The sequence below is a fragment of the Macaca thibetana genome, chromosome 14, assembly GCF_024542745.1.
Source record: "Macaca thibetana thibetana isolate TM-01 chromosome 14, ASM2454274v1, whole genome shotgun sequence".
Taxonomy (NCBI): Eukaryota; Metazoa; Chordata; class Mammalia; order Primates; family Cercopithecidae; genus Macaca; species Macaca thibetana.
Window position 1 is genome coordinate 37,516,383 of NC_065591.1, and position 18,093 is coordinate 37,534,475.

The window sequence follows — 18,093 nt, forward strand, 5'->3', positions numbered from 1 at the left end:
GACGCCGTTGGTGGGCTCCCCTTGGTGGGAAATCAGAGCGAGTAAAATCAGGGTGTCAGTGCCAAAACGACGAAACCTGAAATGCGTCTAGGGACTTCCCAGGGCACTAGCGCTCCTCAGAGCGACAGGCATCTCCATAACAACTGGTCTACATTCTTCACCGGTTCCTCTGCTCGGCTGTGCTAGCAATGGCTGAGGATAGGCAAAGGGCAGCTTCAGTGGAAAGATACCTTGCGTTAGCGCCTCCCTGGGCTGGGGGACGTTGCCAAAGTTAGACTTATTGCCTATTTCCCGAGATTTCCGGAGTCGTCCCCACGTCTCCAGCGGAGAGCGGCGCCCCTCCCCCATCCCCTCCCGCCTCCCCCTCTATCTGACACTCCAAGGGGGTGGTTTGTTTCATTGTGCTTTTTTTCCTTTTCTCAAAGTTCATCCTTTCGCCTCCAAGTTACTTTCCGCCAACACGTGACCTCTCCGCTTCCCAGCCTGCGCAGCCACTGGTGGTGAAGCGCGGGCGCTAACCGCGTGGCTTCCTGGGAGAGCCCCCTCCGAGGCTCGCCACCCCAGCCCCGGCTCCCGCCGCGCTCACCCCGGCACCCCGGCACCCGAGCGGCGGGGCAGCCCCCGCAGGATAAGGAACCGACTCCGGGGAAGCAGCACCGAGCAGCCGCTGAGCGCCCAACCTGCCGCCTCCCCTACTCTCCCTGCCTTGGCCGGCGGCTCCGCTCTCCGCGTCTCGCCTTCCGACCTAGCTGCGCACCGGGGCTGTTAACTCACATTTGGGAAGCCATAACCCATTAAAGCAAACGCAGTCATAACTTCCTTCAACTCAGCCGCTCGAGAGCTCGGCTTACACAGGTTTCTGTGGGCAACTAGTGGCTCGCCTTGGTGCCTCTTGCCTAGTCATCAGTACCTAAGAGGAAAAGGGAAAGTTGTTGGGCTGATGAGCGCTTCGACGCATGCAGATGTTCCCAAGGACAAGTCACTTACTCGCCCCCCTCCCCCCAGTCCCCATTTGATCATCACTCACGACCTCATCGGCTGGAGACCCTTAGTCATGATGGGGGAGGGGGAGGGGCACGAACTTTTCTAAGAAGTTTCCTTTTTTTACCCAGGGAGTCACAGTGCGTCGGTCACGTAAACAGCAAGGTTAGTCGTCGCCGTTACCGCCCCCCACCCCCTCCCTTCTGCGCTTTTCTGGTATTATTATTAAAGCGGTAGTCCGCTGGCGCTGATAAGCAACAAGTTCCCCAGCGGTCTTCCCGCCCTAGCCTGACAAGGCGAAGGTTTTCTTACCTGGCGACAGGGAAATCTCCTGAGCCGAATTCAGCTTCGCCGGAGCCCCAGGTGTGACCTGGGTAGTGGGCAAGGGAGCGGTGTGCAGGCTGGGTTTTTGTTTTTGTTTTGTTTTGTTTGTAGGGGTACCCTGAAACTCCTCACTTTCTCTGGGAACTTTCTGTGCCAGGACCCAGTGACGGGCGGTTAGAAGTCAGCCCTAGGAAACACCTGCTACATACATAGCAGGGCAGTTGGACAATCATTGGTAACCTCGCTCATTCATTAGAATCACGTAAGAACTCAAAAGGAAACGTGTCTCTCGGAGTGAGGGCGTTTGCGTAAATCTATAGGTTTTTCGACATCGATGCCAGTTGCTTTGTCTTCTGTAGTCGCCAAGGTGGTTGAGAGTTTAAGCTTGCGGATATTGCAAAGGGTTATTAGATTCATAAGTCACACCAAGTGGTGGGCGATCCACTGAGCAAAGCCGAACTTCTCACATGATGACTTCAAACAAGACACATTACCTTCCAGCATCTGTTGGGGAGACGAGATTTTAAGACACTTGAGTCTCCAGGACAGCAAAGGCACAATGGTGAGTAGCAATAAACCCTGCATTATAATTGAAAAATCTTGACATGTTGCTTAACAACGGGCATATCATGGCTCTTCCTAGCACTTCACACGCCAAAGAACAGCAGCTACTCAGGCCAGGGGAATCGGGTTTTTACACAGTGCAACTTTAATTGGAATCATTTGAGATTTAACACAGCTATGTGGAGCTGCGTGGAACAAACTTGGAGCTGGGGGGGGGGATTTTATATTGGCTGTTCAAGGCTGATGCTTGTCTCTCAGCCGTCTTGCATTCCATTCTTTTTCTTTATGTGTATGGTGTATGATCATATTCTATGATTTATATGTGGGCATGTAATTGACATTTGCAAGGGGGTTAATTTCCATCTAAAAACAATAATGCCGTTAGAGGTTGGGGTTAGGGGGTGGAGTGGGGATAAGGGTGGGGTAGAGACTGGGAGTTTAGGTGTAGATGGGGGTTGGGGTTGGGGGAGAGAAATAAGTCAGAAGTGCATATCACCGGTAATGAAATGGGTAATCCTCTCGTAGAAGAAAAGGTTCTCATCAACATGTGATCAACTATTAACCGGATGGCTTTGGCAAAGCCATCTGCACGTGACAAAACGTAAGGAAGTGGAAGAAACCGTCTAGAGCAATATCAAGTATCACTTAATTAGAGATTTTAAAGCCTTTTCCTCCTGCTGTGCCGGGTGTGTAATCCGGGCGATCGGAGTCCATTCAGCACCTTGGACAGAGCCAACGGATTTGTCCGAGGTGGCGGTACCCCCAGGTAGTCTTCTTGGCCCCGCTGTAAAGCCAACCCCGTGTCGCCCTTAAAAAGCGTCTTTTCTGAGGTTCGGCTCACACTGAGATCGGGGCTGGAGAGAGAGTCAGATTTTGGAGCGGAGCGTTTGGAAAGCGAGCCCCAGTTTGGTCCCCTCATTGAGCTCGCTGAAGTTGGCTTCCTAGCGGTGTAGGCTGGAATAGACTCTTGGCAAGCTCCGGGTTGGTATACTGGGTTAACTTTGGGAAATGCAAGTGTTTATCTCCAGGATCTAGCCACCGGGGTGGTGTAAGCCGCAAAGAAGGTAAGCACCGGGGCGGGGACCCCCTGCATCCCCAATTCTTGAGCTATTTTGATACTCTGTCTTCCGGAGAGGACGCGTGGTGGAGGGGAGGAGGTAGAGGGGGAGCATGAGAGGGGGTTGTTTCTTGGTATTTGCTCAGTTTGAATTGCCCTAGGTGAGAACCCTGGGGCAAAGCGAGAAGGAAAAAAAAAAAAAAGAAACTCAGTCTTCCTGCGGATATAATGAGTTTAGTTAACTTGGACCTGCAAATGTCTGATTCAAATGTAAGATTTATCTCTCTTTTTCTCCCCTTCACCTCCCTCTTTTCCGTTCTCTTTGCTGGTGTGTGTGTGCGTGCGCGTGTGTGTGTGTACAGTAGATTCATTACTAATTATGAAGCTTTTGCACAACATTCGATTTCCTAAGATTTGACTTTGTAGCATTTAGAATTAGGCGGTGGAGGTGGTGTGCGGTGGGGAAACAGGAGGTGGAGGTTGGGAAGAGGGAAGGAGGTAAAGCTAAACCTCCAACACAAAAATGAATCAAGGTAATTTCAGCTCTTCTAGTGAGAAGGATTCATTCTCTCTGTATCCCTCCCTCCCTCTCTTTCCCCCCCCTCCCTCCTTCCCGCCCCCCTTCTTCCACCCCGCCCCCTCCTCCAGCCTCCATCCCTCCCTCATTCTATCTCTTCCTCTCCGTCGCCCTCGCTCCTCGCTGGATGTTTCTGTGTGTGTGTGTGTGTGTGTGTGCGTGTGTGTGTTTTCTTTTTTTTTTTTTTTTTTTTTCCTTCTGTCCTCCCTTCCCGCGAGTTTCGGGCGCTGGCTTAGAGGGCTCCCGCTTTCTCAAGGGAAGGGGAGCTGCCGAGACCGCGCTCCGCTCCCCAGCCGGGCCGGATGCCTCACTGAGCCCAGGTCCGAGTCAGTCGGGGTAACTCAGGGAAAGGGGGGCCTCCGCCTGGGAGTAGAAGGTCCTTTCCGGACCGAAGAGCCAGGGAGCGGGCCGGGCGAGGGGGCCTGGGCGGCTGGAGGCGGTGGAGAAGAACATTCGTAGCTCCGTGCGGCGGCTGGATAGAGCCACCAATCAGCTGGGCGCGTAGACCGCCCTGCCAGGGCGAGGTTGCGTCCAGAGGCATCGGTGGAGGGTGGCTGGCTAGTCGCTGAGCCACCGTCGCCACCCGGGTGGGCCTGGCGACTGGCGTGGGGTGGAGGTGGGGGGCTTGGCGGGTGAGATGGAAGCGGCGCGGAGCCGCCCAGCCAGTGTTCTACCTCTCCCGCCCCCGTCTGCACCCCCGAGGGACCGCGAACTGCCGGAACGCGCGGCTGCGTTGTCCTCTTGCCACTCTTCGGGAAGCTCAGGGACTTAGGCGCCCCTGGGCGGGGGCCACCACCCTCTCCACAATTCCTATAACCCTCACCCCCACCCCCTTCTCAGGCCTTTTGTTCCGGCCACAGAGCCGTGCCCGGTGGCAGTTTTCGCCCCAGGGCTTGGTGGTTCTGGACTTCTCCCCGGATTAGCTCTTCTTAATTAAAAGGCAAGGGCTTGGGGTAGGGGTGAGGGGAACGTAGGAAAAACCTATTTCCGAAACTCAAGACTCGGCTGTTTTAACGAACGAAAGAAAGAATCCCAACTCTGCGCAGGTGGATTCATAGGCGACGCGAGGATATTGTGGAAATTTAGAAGGAAAAAATAAAAAACAGGCGCTAGGATCAGATGACGGTGATAGGCTGCTCGGCACACAAAGGGAGCGTAGGGCAGGGTTTACGGAGCAAGCCTGCAGCGAATGGGGCACAGATTGTTCCGAGATCCAGTCGTTTTCTCAGTCAGATCTACGCGAAGGGAGGGGAGGGGAGGGGCGGGCCAAGGAGCGTGGCGGGAGGGGCTGGGCTTGGGGGCGGGGGGATTTCTGATCAGTCTGATGCAATTCCAAGCGTGCTGCAAAGGAACTCCAAGGCGCCCGCATCACCATCGCCACCCACCCTTCCCAGATGGTGCTGTTTTAAATACGGATCTGCAGGGCTGAACGCAGAACTGGGAGATTTATTGCAAAATCCCGGGAAGGGAGGGGGGGGGGTTCGCGGAACGGGGAATGGAGGAGCAGAATTTAAAGGTGCAACGCTTGCTTTTCCCAATCAGGCGGCAACCGGCCGGAATTATTATTTTTTTCTTTCTGTCTGCTTGTCTCTGGATTCTAATTCACCAAGAAAGAGGTGTAAATATTGTGACATTTTGAGGCAGCTTGATGGATGGGAAAGAAATCATCTGTCACTCTAAATTGCAGAGTTCCCTCTCCCCGCGCCATCCCTTGCTAGAGAATACTCGCTGCTGCCTAATACAGTTGCTAGGGCTTCAAATGAATGCATCGTTAAGGGAATATTATCCTTTTAGTTGACTTTCCAATTTAGCTGACAATTGAACCGAGAAAATTGTAGATTTCGTGTCCCTGGGAGGAAAAATGCTTAACAGTCTAAGTCTTGTAACCTTGAGATCTTTAACAACTTAAATAAACCTCAAAAGTGTCACGTCATTCTCTACACACACACACACACACACACAAACTGGACTTGTAAGATGACATGGTTTCACCTAAAGTGTTGTGGAAATGAATATCACTTTAAGAATGCTGCACCTGATATTCACTGTGTATGTGTATTTACCAAGAGCTCTTCAGCATGAAGGCAAGACATTCCAATTGTCCTGCTTCGAATCAGTCAGAAGACTAGAAGGTGACAGAGAGAAGGGAAGAAAGAGGAAAGAGAGAATTTTAACCTAGCTGCTATTAAATCAACAGTAACCTAGCCTACTTTTATAACCCCTGGTCTTGCATATTAATATTTCTGTATGTGAGATTTTAGCTTGGTCTAGCTCCCCCAATGGAGTATACCAGTATTGATTCAGATGAGAATATATGCATCCTGCCAGTAGCTTTTTCAGTGTCATTGATAGTAAGACCTACAACACAGCAATTTTTGGAGGATTGAAGAGAATGTCCATAAGGGCTTTGCAAACTGGGAAGCAGGCACTCCATAAATAGGAGGTATCATTATGACGTTCTCTTTGCATATAGCATTTTCATTCGATTGAACCAGAGTACTAGTTATTTTAAAACATAATCTAATGTATATGCTCAAGGTAGTAAGTGGGGATTTTAAAAGCAAGTGATTAGTTGGCTTATAAAATATTATTTTTCAATTGTCTATTGTACATTGGAAAGAAGGCTTTTAAATATCTAAAATCAACATACATAAGCTTCCCGTTTCATTTGCCAGTCTCTTTCCCCATCAAATCTCTGATCTAAATTCTTAATAAGAAGAGAAGCTGGTGAATTTAGTTTCTTTCCTTTTCCTGGCCTGTCCTCTAGGGGAAGCTTTAGTAAGAAACAACATTCCAAAATCAGGCAGTGAGAGAAAGAAGGCAAGGGACTGGATGACCACAAAATAGATAATCAGCCAACAAACAGAAATAAGGGAAAACCAGCATTAAAGCATGATTTACAAAGGGTTTTTATTTTTTAATTCTGTGATTTTTGGGACCAGACTCAAACTTGCTCAAGTAACATTCACTTGATCATATTGCTTACAATCTGTCAGTTAAAATGATGTCTAACTGAGCATATTTTTTATTAAATATACTTCTATCAAAGGCCAGTAAAGCTACTCTTTGATTTTAATTAAGACAAACTAGTCTAACCATTTAAATAACTCTAATGAATATGAACTGATATCATCAGATTTAAAAGCTCTGCTGAAAACTAAATTTGTTCTGAAAAGCACTGACTTGCCAGAAAAATATCTATTTTTGCAGCTTTCTTTTCACTCTATGGATAATTTAATGAGTTGCTTATTTTAATTTTACAACTGCTACCTCAGAAGTATCTCAAATTATCTTTCTTTGGCTGGTGTCTTTCTCTGCTGATCTGCTACTGCTCTGTGTGTGTGTGTGTGTGTGTGTGTGTGTGTGTGTGTATGGGCGTGTGTGTCTCTGTGTGTGTTTTCTAGTGGGAATTTAACAAGCAGTGAGTCTCTTAAATTTACATGCCATAATCTATGTCAAGAACATTGCGTAGTACTTAGCAATAAAAATAAACATTAGCATCTAGTGAAAGCTTACCATCATTGAGTGCTATGGAAATAGAGGTCTTAAAGCAAGAAAGATTAAATTTTTCAACAACAAAAAAATTTCTCCCCTTTTTGGCTTAAAGGTGATTATAGTTTCAAAAATATGACATCTTTCCTCTTTTACTTTGGAATGTAGAGCTGCTGCTTTAACAAGTGTCTTTTGAGAAAGATACACGTGTTTCATAAAGATTAATACCCCTAAAACACTATGGTGCAGAGATGGAAGGATGCATTCTTTATCCCTGCCTCTAATCTCATTTGGTAATTTTTAGAGTGTTCATTCTGAGTTTTTAAAATTCTGCTGGATATTTTTTTCTTCTTTCTTTCCAACATCATAAAATAGTCCTAGAAGATATTTTTCTGCGGCAGTGCAGACTTTATTTGTATTTCCTAGTAATAACACTTTAGATTCATATAGTACTTTGACAGCTCTTTACAGGTTTCATTTGATTTCCTTATCAGTCATGTAAGGGAGGAATCACCAATCACCTTTTACAGATGAGAAAAGTAAGGTGCAGAATTATCTAATACTACACTACCAGTAAGATGTAAAGACTAACTCAGAATCTTTCTTCAAATTTTAAGGAAATTTGTGTTTGTTCCTCTCTAGACCACGCTGCCTTAAACTCCACTAAGGCATCAGAGGAGCTGCAGACATTATTTTCTCCTATTTTGATTTATTTAATTAAATTAAAAACATTGTCTACAAATAGTTTTCGAAATTTTCAGGCCTAATGGAAAGTTTTAACTAGCCTTCCTAAGACAGTGTTTCCCTCTGCCACAGTTAGAAACTCAAAGACAGCAGAACTCTTCCTCTAGTTGACATACCATCTAAGTCATAGTTGCTAATTCCTCAAAAAAACAAATACAGAGAATAACAAGAGCCAAAGCCAAGATGTACATTACATTTACTTGTGAGTCATAGAATCTGGGGTCTGGGAAGGTTCTCAGAGGTCACTTAGCCCAGCCCATATCTGATACATGAATTCATGCTGGCTTGTTTTCTTTTGACCCTCTGGAATTTCATCCCAGTCTTGAACGCTGGGTACCTGTTTATCTTGGTAGATGTTCTGATACTTATGTGGATCATGAGCTTGGCTGACCATTTCCCGTTTTGCCCAAAAGGTATACTTTCTATAGAGACTCCAGCATTCATAATTTTATTTTGTAAGTATTAATTTGCAACACATTATTTGCCATTATGTGCTAGGAACTGTATTACAATCTGGAGATTCAAGAATAAATAAGACCAAATGATCCCTATCTTGGTGGATCTTGCGGCCTAGAGACAAAGACTGGTCTCTTTATTTGTTCCAATCCTTAGAAGGGGACAGACTTCTAGACTCATAAGATTCCTTTTTTCAAGAGAACACAGTGAATAAGATTAAAAGCCTGAGTTTAGGTTTTACTTCCAACCACTTGTCAGTACCTAAAAAAGTCAATCAGTCACTCTTGATCTCTGCTTCCTCACACATAAAACAAAAGAGATGTTCTCAGAATAACCTCCATATTCCATTTCCGTCCCAAGTTTGAGTGATATAAAAGATATAGTCTATAACCATTTCTTGCAGTGTTGGGGAAAGTAAGGCTAAGTTACCCTAACTTTTGATGATTTACAATTTGGGGTACCACAAATTTTTAACTTGTTAAGAAGTATATCGTGAAAAAAATCAAAGTAATATATTCAAACCCAGAATAGAAGGAATCTTGGTGTTGAACCTGTTCATTTATGGAATGATGACTGAGAAAGTTTTAATTTAGAGAGTGATCTCAAATTTCTGCGGATTATTTTTAAAAACAGGTGGTGCAATGGAAGACCCACTATCAAATTTACTGTTTATTTTCTTTGGGCAAGCAGAAGTTCTAATTTTTCAGGTCATTTCCTTTTAAATTCAAAGATATTACATCCTGAAATGGCCTGGGTCTCATGAATAATGCATTATATACACATGATAATAGATAATTAGATGGACAAACCAAAAGAAACATGAAAGGGAGCGGGTAGCCCAAGGATTGCAGAAGGTGTGTGGGCATTTTGACATCCAGGAAATGCTATAGATCTGTCCTTAACTAACTCAGCCTGGTGGAGATAATTAAGAAAAAAAATGTGGGTGTAGGAAGACTGCAAGCCATTCCCTGGGATTGGCTAGATTGCTGCAGTAGTTCAAAAACAATTGGCACAGCCACCCACACTAGACATGATTGCCCTTTGATGAGGCAGCTATTGACTTTTATAAAGATGCCATATTTAAAATAACTTCTGATGCACTGGGGATAACAGACATCATTCTTGAATTCTATTTTAGACAAATGGCAAAATATATTACAAAATATTAATTTAAAAATAAAAAATCTTTAAAGTCTAGTTTCTAAAAACCAGCAGTTTAGTGACATGTGACCTCTGGATTTAACAATTCAGCCTGAAGCTGGGAGAAAGCTGTAGCTTGTATGGGACATTTTGACCCACTGTGGGCATTTCCGAGACCACTACAGGAAGTAAAATGTACTTTGTCAAAGTTTTTAACCTCTGAGTGAATATTAAATCCACTCCAAAATCTTCGCATCCTCGGAAAGGCGATCCAACAATTTTCCTAAACAGCAGCAGAAAATGCTCTGAGATCTTTGCTCCCAGAGTGCATGTTATAATGTTATGCTATCTAGAAATTTCCTTGGAGCACCTTGCTCATCAGTACCAAAAGGAGTTAGAATTGATTCCTGCAGCTTTAAGGAAATATATCAACCACCTCCTGTCTCTAAGTAATAAGGTTACTACAAGGAAAAAATTCACAAATCAGGTGATTGCAGAAATGTGCCACAAACATCCAAAGCCTTTGGGATAGGGCATTGCAGGGTGAGTGAATAGAGAAAAGAAAGGGAATGTAGAGAAAATTGAGAAATAAAAAGGGAAGTCGCGATGGAGTTCTAATTATACAGGGGCTCTTGAATTGACTGTTCTCTACCTTGCATGCTCATTGTTGTTCTGGCTACTTTAGTAGGAAACAATTATTTCTTCTGCTTTCACCTTCCTCCTCTGCTAAGGACTTCTTCCTTGCCAATAACTTCCATAATCAATGTTTAAGAATTGCTCTGATGCCCAGCACGGTGGCTAATGCCTGTAATCCCAACACTTTGGGAGGCCGAGGTGAGTGGATTACTTGAGGTCAGGAGTTCCAGACCAGCCTGGCCAACATGGCAAAACCCTGTCTCTACTAAAAATACAGACAATTAGTGGTTCATGCCTGTAACCTCAGCTACTCAGGAGGCTGAGGCAGGAGAATAACTTGAACCAGGGAGGCAGAGGTTGTAGTGAGCCGAGATCATGCCATTGCACTCCAACCTGGGCTGGATATGCAAAAAAAAAAAAAAAAAAAGAATTGCTCGTTGTAATGACTTTTATGCCATGGACTCAACTATCTTGGCAGTCTGGTAAAGCCTATGTAAACCCTTCTCATAAAAATGTCTAAATGGGGCCAGGCGCGATGACTCATGCCTGTAATCTCAGCACTTTGGGAGGCCAGGGCAGGTGGATCACTTGAGGTCAGGAGTTCCAGATCAGCCTGGCCAACATGGCAAAACCCTGTCTTTACCAAAAACAAAAAATTAGCTGGACGTGGTGGCACGTACCTGTAATCCCACCTACTTGGAAGCCTGAGGCACAAGAATCACTTGAACCTGGGAGATAGAGGTTGCAGTGAGCCAAGATCAGCCACTGCACTACAGCCTGGGTGACACAGTGAGACTTTGTCTCAAAAAAAAAAAATCTAAGTGAATGAAATAAACATGTAAGATTACAAAGGAAGCCAAAGGAATTGATGTACAGTCATAAAAACATTTAAAATAACATATGTGATATAGTAAATATATATGCTTTTTAATGCATTAAATAAGGTCTAACAGCAAAAAAAAATTATGATTTTGAAGTAATGATAAGTATCAATGTATTTTGAAGTATCTATAAAACTGACATGTGATATGAAGGTGTCTGTGATGTATACTGGTGAGAAAGCACGTAAATACTACTGTGTAACATTTCCCACACATATTTAACAACAGAACATTTGAGAAGCACTTATTAACACAGCATATATTCAGAAATGTTAATTTAGTCAATGTCAACATTAGCCATTGTGGTTTCCTTCCTGGCAAAAGGAAGCTGGCATTGGGAGAAAATGTTTAAAATTCACATTTGCCATTAGACAAGCTGCCAAGTGAGGAAAGGACCAAATACTGAGAAGGCCAGGGCATGGTAAGCATGTTTCTATTGACTGAGCTTGCTATTACTCTAACGTTTATCTTTAGCATCACCAGCACAACCCCATTACACTAGCAATCCATAACTCCATTGAAAAAGATAAAAAGTTCAGATTCTAGTCATTAACTCAGCATTGCTTAAAATACCTGTTCTGACCTCACTAACCCAACAGATTACTGAAACTCTTCCTGTTTGTCATTACTACACCATGGGAAAGGATATGCACATTGTAATTATGTGGGATGACATTTATTCTGCGTTCATCTAGTGCTGTTATTTGTTTTGTATTTGGCATATATTACTTAACCCTCAAAGCAACTCTCAGAGATAGATGAAGAAAACTAGAGCTCAGAGAATTTAAGTAACTTGCCCAAACTGACACAGAAAATCTGAAGTGGGGAAGCTAAACTTGAAACCCAAAGTTTTCTGATTCCAAAGTCCACTATAAATTTATGCCTCCCCATGTTATAGCTACCACCCAGATTTAATCTGGGTCTCCCATTATCAGATGGTTTACATGCACATTTTCTTACAAGATCTTGACCACAACTCTTTAGATGGCCATGAGTCTCACAATTCATTTCCAGGAGTGCTACTTTAGAATCATTTCGATCTTTACTAACCGATGAGAGATTTTCAAATAGCTAATTGTCACCTATCCTTTTTGAAGCCCAGTTTTCATAATCATAAAACGGAAAAAGTGTTAAAATGTTTGGTGAGGATCATATACATTAATAATAAAATCTAACCTTGTTGAGCTCACTATGGTGAGGATTCTGCATTTCCATAGTTCATTGAATCCTCACAACAATCTTTCTAGGCAAAGATGATTATTTTTCTTTTAAAGATAAGGAAACTGAGGCATCAGTAATTAATTTACTATCTTAAATTAGCAGATCCAATAAGTGGCAAAGCTGGGTTCAAACTTAGGTCTGTCTAATGTCAACACCCTTCTTTTAATCACTAATCTACAAATCACTGTTCACTCTTAGCTGTTATTATTATAATTATCATCACACTTAAAACACTATCAAGATACAGAATTATCCAGACATAAGTATATAGTCACTGAAGAGATTAGAATCTGAAACTTTTCACCTGCATGTTCTTCCTTCCACTTTAGTTTATTAACCCAATGGATGATGTCTGACTCCTTTCTTAACTTGTTTAGGGCAGTTCCAAGTCAGTTGACTTCTGAGAGTTATTGAGTAAGAAACGTTATAAATTGTTTGGATTAGGACTTAGTATGTTTAGAAGCCATTTCATAAGTTTGCCTTTTCGAGCTGTTACTGGCTATAATACTGCAGATGCTGTGATGAGGAACACCCTCTCCAAAGACACACAGTGGATGACAAACCTCCAAAGCTAACATGTTGTTTACAGATACGGAGAAGAAGAGGATGGACAAGCACAGTCTAAAACGTAATTACAAGGCTTATAGTCCCTGTTGGGGACTAAAATGTTTATTGGCTTTCCTTGTGCAATTCAATGCTCTTCCTCCAAAGGATCCCTCCAAACTTGCAACTTTCCTGAAAATAGCATTTCATTTGGGATCATGCCAGGAATTGCTGTCTGGGTCCTTTGTGTCTTTGCACCAACTCAGAATTCTGGATACTAGCTCTAGAAACTAAGCTGGGATATATCCTGGGTAAGGGAGTCGGGTATCTACTTGGGCATCTTCCTGATATATTTACTTCATCCATCTTCCTCCTAGAAAGCAGCTCCTAGAAAGATGTGGTTTTAAATGAGGGATTGGATGCATACCGTTATGTCTTAGATAGCACACAAGTCAGTGGTCTCTGCAGAGCTGCCAAAGTCATGTAAGTAATCAAAGATGCGGAAATCCATGGAGAGCCTTCATCCCACCTCCACTCTGATTTATTCAGAGAAGGATACCATGAACACATAATGGATTTGATATGTCCCAGAGCTCTGAAAGCAGCCTAGCAGAAAGGGATGATCTTGAAGGACATTTTGATGTATGAAAAAGTCCACCTAAAGCTTTGTCAGCGATAACTAAGTAATATGATGGCTGGAAGACTATAAATCCTTACCTTGGCTCAGGAACTGTAGATCATTTGGTAAATTAAACTTGAAATTCATGCAATTATTTCCCCTAAAATTACGGGAAATAATTGCATGAATTCCAAGTTTAGTTTCCAAATGATCTACAGTTCCTGAAAGGAGTTCAAATTTAGATAGAAAAAGTACCTTACAAATGATCTAGCTCACTGATTCCCCTCATGCGTTGAAATCACCTAAATCATCTCTTCTTTCTGAGATAAGGTCTGAATGTGTCACCAGGTTTAGCAAACTCAGTTTGTAGCCCACTGACCTCATTTTATTGATTGGACAACTGACGTGCACAGTGGTAGATCTCTCAATTTATTCAATAAACAATTATATGGCCCTTACGGTATCTATCTGAACAATCCTGGGCTAGTGAAGTCACTTGCCCAGGTTACATGACCAGAAACTGACAGTTCAAATTAGGACCCAAGTTCTTTTGACTGCTATCTGGGCCTTAAAATAATATTATACGACAGGCCGGGCGCAGTGGCTCACGCCTGTAACCCCAGCACTTTGGGAGGCCGAGGCAGGCAGATCACGAGGTCAGGAGATGGAGACCATCCTGGCTAACACGGTAACCCCGTCTCTACTAAAAATACAAAAACATTAGCCGGGAGTGGTGGCGGGCGCCTGTAGTCCCAGCTACTCAGGAGGTTGAGGCAGGAGAATGGCGTGAACCCGGGAGGCAGAGCTTGCAGTGAGCAGAGATCACGCCACTGCACTCCAGCCTGGGCGACAGAGCGAGACTCTGTCTAAAAATAATAATAATAATAATAATAATATCATATGACAAAGATATTTCTTCTATTTCCTAATAGTCATATCAAAAGGAAACAATGGACAGTCTGTGCAAGATTTTAATTATTTTAATATTCAAAATAAAATTAAAAACAGATTAATTACTAAAACATAAGTATAACAACACTTTAATAGCATTCTACTAAGATATTATTAATTTCAAAATGGTAGGACAAAACTAATTATACTTTATACTTCTTAAATATACTGTAGTTACTTTATGACTATTGAGACACGAGCTAAAATTTGAAACTTCAAGTTTTCATTGATTCCTGTATTATTACTTGTTTCAGAGTTACTTCATTTGGTTCTTTTATCTGAGATTTGACAACAGCTTTATTTGATTTTCAGTGACAAAATTCTTTTCACTCCTGGTCCTCCACCCCAAGAAAATGACGACGACTACTATATTTTCCCCAAAGTGATCAAGAAATAAAAGAGGAATTCTAGCCAGGCACGGTGGCTCACGCCTGTAATCCCAGCTCTTTGGGATGCTGAGGCGGGTGGATCACCTGAGGTCAGGAGTTCGAGACCAGCCTGACCAATATGGTGAAACTCCGTCTCTACTAAAACTTAAAAAATGAGCCGGGCATGGTGGCATATGCCTGTAATCCCAGCTACTCGGGAGGCTGAGGCAGGAGAATCGCTTGAACCCAGGAGGCGGAGGTTGCAGTGAACCAAGATCACACCATTGCACTCCAGCCTGGGCGACAGAGTGAAACTCTGTATCAAAAAAAAAAAAAAAAAAAAAAAAGAGGACTTCTAAAATTATTTGTATTTATTAATATCCCTACTCTTAAAACGTTAGAAAACGTTTGCTCATTTAAAATTTTTATTTTTAAACCCTCCTTATGTTACAACGAAATACTCTTTGGAGCAATTTCTTTGTTCCTCATATAATATCCATACATATAATTCTGCTTTTGTGATTAACTTTTATTACTAAATACTCTTTTAAAATTGTGCTCTTATAAACATTGATTAACTAAAGGTAAATCTGATGTTTTATAAATGCTTTCTAGAAACAGAGAGCAAAATCATATAAATAACGATATGAATTTCCAAAAGTACAATGATAAAAAGTAACATTAGAAAACAAAATTAATCTAAGAAATAGTCAAGAATATGTCAAACTTGTACATACTTTTGAGATAAATTGGCATCATGTAGATTAGCATGATTCTTCTTTATAGAATTCAACTTATTTTTACTCACTTTGCTCTAATTAGTTTTTATGTGCAGACAAGATGGAAGGTGATGGAAATCTGGCTTGCAAAGTAGTTCTAACTTGATCTACATCCACAATCTGGTTATAATGCTATAAGAATATGTTTATTATGTGAGAATAGTAGTTCAAATCAGTATTTAGTATCAACATAAAGGGATGAACAAAGCAAAGCTAACTTCGTTGTTTATACTGGGAACTTACTTAAATTAAAAAGGCCAGTGGATGGTCATATGTTTGGCTCATTCTTTTCAAGGCCTTCAGGAAAACATGCCTATGAAATAAAAGATCCTCAATATTAAACATTTTACTGCATTTGGGAGACACATGAAATCTGGTAATAAAGGAAGTGTTGGTTTTCATTTTTCTAATTCAGCATGGAAACTCTCTTGAGGAAAACTGACTATGGTCTTAGTTTGTGTCTCAGAAATATATTTAGTTTGAATTATGGCATCGACGTCCGACTTCCAAAATTGGATATCTAGCCATATAATATCTCACCTCCCACACACACAACCCCCCATTCCCAGGTCATGACTACTGTCCAAGCAGCAAAAAAGAAGTAATTTCCCAGAGTACATACACGGCAGTGACTACCAACCAAACAAAAAAACAATTATGGGGGTTGGAATTTAAATTCATAGCTGTACTCTCACCAATTCATTCCCCATTCCACCCCATCTCTCTGTCTTCAACTTTTATGAAACATTATATTTGTCCTATTCATCTGTATCAGCATTAGCCTTTCCTATATCCAACTAGACTTACCACTCCTTGGTCCCTCTCACTGGTTGACTGAAGTTTCAGTAGTACCTACTTACAGCAAACACTTGTAGTAGTCTCTTTTTGGTTACAAAGTCCCCAGACCATTTCTCAAGGTGATATTATGAAGAGGAAGTAAACATTCTCCTCTGCTACCCCATTTTTTTTTAGAGTGCTAAAACTTTATTCTATATCTGGCTTCATATCTTCTTGGACCAACTGGATTGATTTTACAGTCACCATAGAATATCTCCTGAACAGACAACCATGGGTCATGGGAACAATATCTCCGCTGATCCCATGATTTGGTCACATTGGGTTGTAAGGCCATAATGGAGACATACTTGATGAGTTTATGAAGACTTGATTCTAGGTATCATGTAGGTTAGCATAATTCTTTTTTACTGAATTCAACTTAGTTTTATTCACTTTATTCTAACTGGATTTTGTGTGCAGACAAAATGAAAAGAAATGCTTCAATTTAGGTGAAAGGTAAAGCTTCCAAAGTAGTGTAGTATTTCATAGACCTTATATTTGAGAGAAATTATATCAGTATATAATAAGCACCTGAGAATATGAAAGCACAAATCCAATTTAAATGTTAAAGGTCTACAACTTGGGATTTTAAATGGAGTACGGAAAAGCCACTGGTTCTTAAACAATTTTGTTGAGGAGGAAAACAGTGAAAGCTAAATGTTCTATTCAAGAGTTGTTTGTTTTGAAAATAATGCTTCATTTAAAAGCTAAAGACAGAAGACATAGCTTTGTTATGAAGGCTCATCTTTTTATTAAACAACCACTACTCTGTCTCCAAGTTGCAAGGGGAGGATTTGTCAATCTGATTGAATTTTCCCTTTAGTTTTTCCCAACAGCTGTGTTCAGATAATTCATGACTCCTGTGTTTCCTGAGCCCTGGATAATTTCACACACATGTCTGGTTTGGGGCTTCACATTTTCAGAAAAATATAGAAACCTTGGAGGAGGTCCAGGGTAGACCAAGGGAAATGATTAATGGGTTGAAAGTCGCAGTGTATGAAGAAAGGTTGTGAGATCTGATCTTTTGCTATGAGAAAAGTCTGAGTGGTGACTTAATAACACAAGGAGGTTAGTAAGCAGCTGTTCTCCATCTTCACTAAGGTTGAATGAAATGAAATAAGATATAAATTGCAACAGGAACAAAAAATGCATTACAGGAGGACTTCCAAGCACCAGCATTGCTGGATTCTAGATAGCTCCCCAGAAGAAGGATGTGTAGTCTACTTCCCTGGTCTGCCATGATAGGCCTACAAATAGTGAGGAAGATGAGATAATCTCTTAAGATCCTTTCTGGACCTATCTTTTATTGGTCTATCTATCATATTTAGAAAAATTATTTGTCTCAAACAAAAATGGTCTCATTTCCTCCCTCCCACCCTATCCACTCCTTCTCCTTTGTCTACCTTTTGTAAAACACTGCTAACCAAAATAACTGGGGACTGATTAACTGTGGTGGGCCCTCCCCAGTCTCTAAGTGCCACTCCAGCTTTGGGAGCAAGTTTCCTATCCATCACTATCACTCCCTGGCCACAAGGGGTATGTTTACCATCATCTTTCTACACACCAAACCTACGGCAAGGGAAAAGAAAACAAAACTTCCTAGGCTTAAGAAATTTGCAAGTGGCACCATGGATTAAAATACAACTCTTACATCCTAGAATATGAGCATGTAAAGGACTAAAATGTATTTCATGCATCTGCCTGTATCAGCCCATAGAATAGCCTCTGATGGATAGTAGATACTCAGCAATCTTTCATCAACTGAAAGACTGTAGCTATGAAGTGAAAGGAAACTAAAGTTGAGAAAGTCAGGAGTTTCAGATGTTTCCAAATGATTCTATATGCGAGACCAATCTAAAGCCTAACCCAATCTTCACACATGTACTATTAAGGATTTCATTCTCACCATGCCTGTGCTATCTG

At 42.1% G+C, this 18,093-nt stretch overlaps 2 protein-coding genes across 2 annotated transcripts in view; both read left to right on the forward strand.

Annotated features, from left to right (window-relative positions):
* The window catches only part of LIN7C (lin-7 homolog C, crumbs cell polarity complex component), a 385,573-nt gene that overhangs the window by 156,069 nt on the left and 211,411 nt on the right, over positions 1 to 18,093 (forward strand). The window lies entirely within an intron of this gene.
* BDNF (brain derived neurotrophic factor) overlaps positions 1,556 to 18,093 on the forward strand; it is a 69,971-nt gene continuing 53,433 nt past the window's right edge. Inside the window, exon 1 of the mRNA XM_050755471.1 lies at positions 1,556 to 1,867. Within this exon, the coding sequence (XP_050611428.1) occupies positions 1,865 to 1,867 (3 nt within the window). The 5' untranslated portion in view covers positions 1,556 to 1,864. The remainder of the gene's footprint in view (positions 1,868 to 18,093) is intronic.